The sequence below is a fragment of the Odontomachus brunneus genome, unplaced genomic scaffold, assembly GCF_010583005.1.
Source record: "Odontomachus brunneus isolate Ranch 3 - 2012 unplaced genomic scaffold, Obru_v1 Obru_scaffold_006, whole genome shotgun sequence".
In the NCBI taxonomy this organism is placed as follows: Eukaryota; Metazoa; Arthropoda; class Insecta; order Hymenoptera; family Formicidae; genus Odontomachus; species Odontomachus brunneus.
In genome coordinates, this window is record NW_022639456.1 from 1,401,438 (window position 1) to 1,405,976 (window position 4,539).

Below are 4,539 nucleotides of genomic sequence, written 5' to 3' on the forward strand. Positions count from 1 at the left end.
GGGAATTAGCATGACTTGAAAAGTTTGCTATACATTGAGATTTTCTTAAAAAATATTAAAAGATAATGGTTTCTAGATAAATTCTTACCGACAACTGTTCGATCAATATGTGTCGTTGCGCAGCTTTCAAAGCAGGAACTGTTCCATACACATTTACCGATTATGTTATATATCTCTTACGTTAAAATGAAATAATTTCACACGATCAATGTTATCTCTCTCTCGTACTGTAATCACTATTTTCATATTGAATTCAATGATTATGTTAATTAAAAATTCTTTCAACGATTCGATTCAATTCGAGTGAAATTTCATCGATTTAACTCGATTCGAATTCGAAATTAAAATCTGAGATTCGACTCAATTCGATATTAAAAATCTTTGATTCGCACATCTCTACTTATATTCTTCTTTCTCAATCTGCTTAATTTTCACTTAACCTTTAGATCACTTACTCCTTTTCTCTCCCGATCTACACTGAGAGGAAAATTATCTTAAAATCAACAAATATTTCCTTGGTGGGTGCCATATGTCCTTGGTGGGTTCGAATATGGCACCCACCAAGGAAATATTTGTTGATTTTAAGATAATTTTTCTCTCAGTGTAGATCGGGAGAGAAAAGGAGTAAGTGATCTAAAGGTTAAGTGAAAATTAAGCAGATTGAGAAAGAAGAATATAAGTAGAGATGTGCGAATCAAAGATTTTTAATATCGAATTGAGTCGAATCTCAGATTTTAATTTCGAATTCGAATTGAGTTAAATCGATGAAATTTCACCCGAATCGAATTAACATATTTACTTAAATCAAATATTGCTTACTTGATTTAAATAAACAATATTTGATTTAAGTAAAGAGAATGTATATTTAAGTAAATATGTTAATGGCACCCACCAAGGAAATATTTGTTGATTTTAAGATAATTTTTCTCTCAGTGTATCGCGTGTAATTACACTTTTGCTGTCCTTAATCCCGCTTTTCTATCTCACGCTTTGTTTCGCCTTCACTTCTTCGCGCTTATTCCAATATAATTTCCCCTATTTGATCCTCTATATATAATTCACTACTAAAATCATTTGAAACTCACGCACCATGTTAATCAAGCATTCATGTACTCGCACGTCGTCTAACCCTTACTGTTTGTTAATGAAGAGAGCCTCGATTCATTTAATTTACTGCCGAGATACGACAGTACTTATGGGACGGCCTGATGCATGTGGGAATGGCGAAGGAAGGAACACCAACAAGTTCAATGGGGTTTTCGCTGAGGAGAGAATCGCTGAATCGACAGATTCGCGATCGAGAAGCGAACACACATCCTGCTCGCGGAGAGCCTAGATACAGCAAGCGAGAATCTTAATCGTTTCTCCTGCGTGGGAGAGATCACACTTACACTTTTGCGCAGCGAGTCGTGAAAGTCTTACCATGTTGTATCGTCGCGAGTAGAATCCCCAAGAGGAGAACCAGCGCCGCACGCACCTCCTGAAACGGAAAAACAAATGCGTCGCATTAATAATTCATCGTTCCTCGGCACGCGTGTACAATGTCGTCGGAGTGAGTGTCGGTCAGTGAGAGTCCCGTGCGGATAATTAATTCGCGGCGGGTTCGTTCCCGACTCTACGCTGCGATTCGATTTCTCGCGCGTCGAAGACGACGAGCAGCGCGCCCTCGTTCGCTCTCCTCGCGCCGGCGATTGCGACTTCGAGCTTCTCAGCTATTCCGTGTGTTTCCAATAAACCGGGAAACCGGTATCATTAGCATATCACGTAAGTATGATGTCCTGCAGGTGAAATTCGGACGGTGACGCGGTCGCCGTGAATGACAATCGAATTGCCGTTTTCGTGCGCGCTCACGTAAAGCGTCATAATTGTATATTTTTTTGACGACCACTCGCGTAATACTTTCTCCTTTTCACAACCAGTTTTGCATTAATATATAATTATAAATAGAAGAGAGAGAGAGAGAGAGGGGAAAGCATCTCTCCTCGCGTATATTCCCGTTGGAGTTAACGGTGCTGACGATTCCGTGCGAAATAATCGAGAAATCTCGAATCGAACGTTGGGTTTAAAGGGACGCTGAAGTCTTAATTTTCTTTAGCGACAGAATATTGTTTACGTGGTATTGGTTGTACAAAATTACAAGCGCTTTTACACGCTGAAAGTGCATGCAATAGTAATAGCGAACATTTCTGTATTTTTACAACTGAATGTAGAAAGTATACTGGAAAATTTGCAGAAAGATCTTGATATATGTGTGATTGTTTCCTGTTAACACGGTAAAACAAAGCATCACACATTTGTATAAGATCTATAAGATCTTAAGGTCGATATGTAAGATCTATAAGATCTTATATAAATCTATAAGATAGATTTTTTTAAGATAAACGAATTTATAAGGTAGAAAGATCCACAAGAAATGCGGAAAAAGTCATGTAATCCGATCCTTTCTACGTTATCAACATTTTTAGAGTCATCGACTCTCCAGCATTTCTTTAGCATAAAAAAGTACCAGCGCTTGGACACCTAACTTTGAATATTCTTATCGTTTTAATTTTCATACGAATGTTTAAACTTTCACCGCAATATATATCGTCAATATAATATGTATATATTCATTATGCAATATGTATATATTCAATATATGTATATGTATTCTATATTGGAGAACATACGTGGCCGTGGCGAATGGCCAGGAGACTTGAACTACCCGTCTAACAGCCGGATGTGTCGGGTGCCGGTATTCGCCAGTAGGTAACCGCTTACGTAACGTAGAAACGCAAAGTGCGCATGCCGCGGCGACGATGCACTTGTTCCCGTGCCGGGCCGTCTCGGTCAATGCGATCGCGGGCGGTGCCCGATTAATAAAGATCGATGACGTATCGGGAGGAATGACGGTGCCGTGACACCCCGTACACACGCGTACACTCGCGCACGCACACGCGGCCGGCCACTCCTCGTTACGTAACGACCCCGTGAAGAGAAAGCATGAAGAAAGAACGCCGCGCGCGCGCGCGCGCGCAGCGACTTTCTCGCGCTGGTAGTGCAGTTTCGGGCCCGGTGAGCGCCCGCCGTTAACGTTACGTTAACGTTACGTTACGGCGTGTAACGGCCATGATAACAATTAGCGGGCCGCGGACCCTGCGGGCCTAATGAGGCGTAGCCGTCTAACAGAAATTCCGCGGCCTGCGCGGCGCGGAAGACGGCCGCCTCGTTGGGTTAGTTAATCTCTCCCTTTAATCGAGGTGAAACTCGGAAAGGCAAGGTGTTGATTGCGATCCGGAATCACCGAGTGTCTCCTCGACCATAAACGAGCGGCCATGGCGCAACCCAGACAGGTGTGTCGCGCGAGACACGACGATAACGATAGCAGCTCATCATTCTCCGTGGGTTTGTTTCCGACGTTTCTCGAGCTGGCATACCGTTGGAATGGACATTCCAGCTCGCGAAACACGTCGGTAACATCCAGGAAGGGTGCGCCAGGAACCAACCCGGAAGTCAGACCCCACATCGCGAAAGTCTAACATATCAAATTCTTCGATACATCACACCGTGAAAGAATTTGTGTTAAATTTAACACGTCTCGCATATCCCGATTTATCCATCATCTTCTGTCAATTTAACAACTTAGGCAAATATGTCAACGAACAATGCAACTTATCTGTGCGCTTTATATAGAAAATATTACATACTATATTATCAAATGTCTCTCTCAGCGTTTTTGAAAGACATCATTCGCGAATCCTCGCGAGCGCGTCAGGATATCTTTGCAACTGCGGCGACTTTTGCATGTCAGAGTTCCGCGACCTCTCTTTATTCACGGTGATCGTCTCTCTCTCTCTTTCTCTCTCTCTCATCATCGCGACACGTGGTGATCTGTCGCCGCGCACGTGTTGTACCCCCCGCGGCGTCGGCAAATCGCGGCACGCGGCGCGAGTACGTACAGGGTGGGTCAAAAAACTGCAGACCCCTCTAAATGTCAAATAACTTTCTACGATGGCGAGATCCTTGGAAAGCGAGTATGAGCGATTCAAGAGAGACAGAGAGAGAAAGATAGAGAGAGAGAGAGAGAGAGAGAGAGAGAGAGAGAGAGAGAGAGAGAGAGAGAGAGAGAGAGAGAGAGAGAGAGAGCCCCGAGGAGAGAAAGACGCGTTTAATCGGGTAATTAGAGAGACCAAGTCCTCATCCACTCGAGACCAGAAACACGACGGACGGAGTTTCATGAACTGTTTATTGCTTTCTCTCTCTCTATCTCTGTCCCAAGCGGGCTACTGATGTCTCGTAATCGCAGTTGCGATTACCCGCAGGAGGGTGGCTTATCCCGGACTTGACCGGGCTGGCGTCCTAGCTGGGTAGGTAGGGTAGCTAGTGTAGGTCGTAGGTAGTACGAAAGACTATCGACTTTCCTCCGCACACATCCGCCATCCGTAAGCGGCCACTACTTATTTCGCGCGACGTGACGGCTTTTGCGCCAATGCGGAATATCTGCTCGCGCTCATGACTCATTGAGAGAGAGAGAGAGAGAGAGAGAGAGAGAGAGAGAGA

General features: G+C 43.9%; 1 protein-coding gene across 1 annotated transcript in view; it reads right to left on the reverse strand.

Moving 5' to 3' along the window:
- LOC116853795 (mucin-5AC) overlaps positions 1–4,539 on the reverse strand; it is a 43,015-nt gene that overhangs the window by 25,451 nt on the left and 13,025 nt on the right. The window contains exon 2 of the mRNA XM_032835018.1: positions 1,423–1,480. Within this exon, the coding sequence (XP_032690909.1) occupies positions 1,423–1,480 (58 nt within the window). The remainder of the gene's footprint in view (positions 1–1,422; positions 1,481–4,539) is intronic.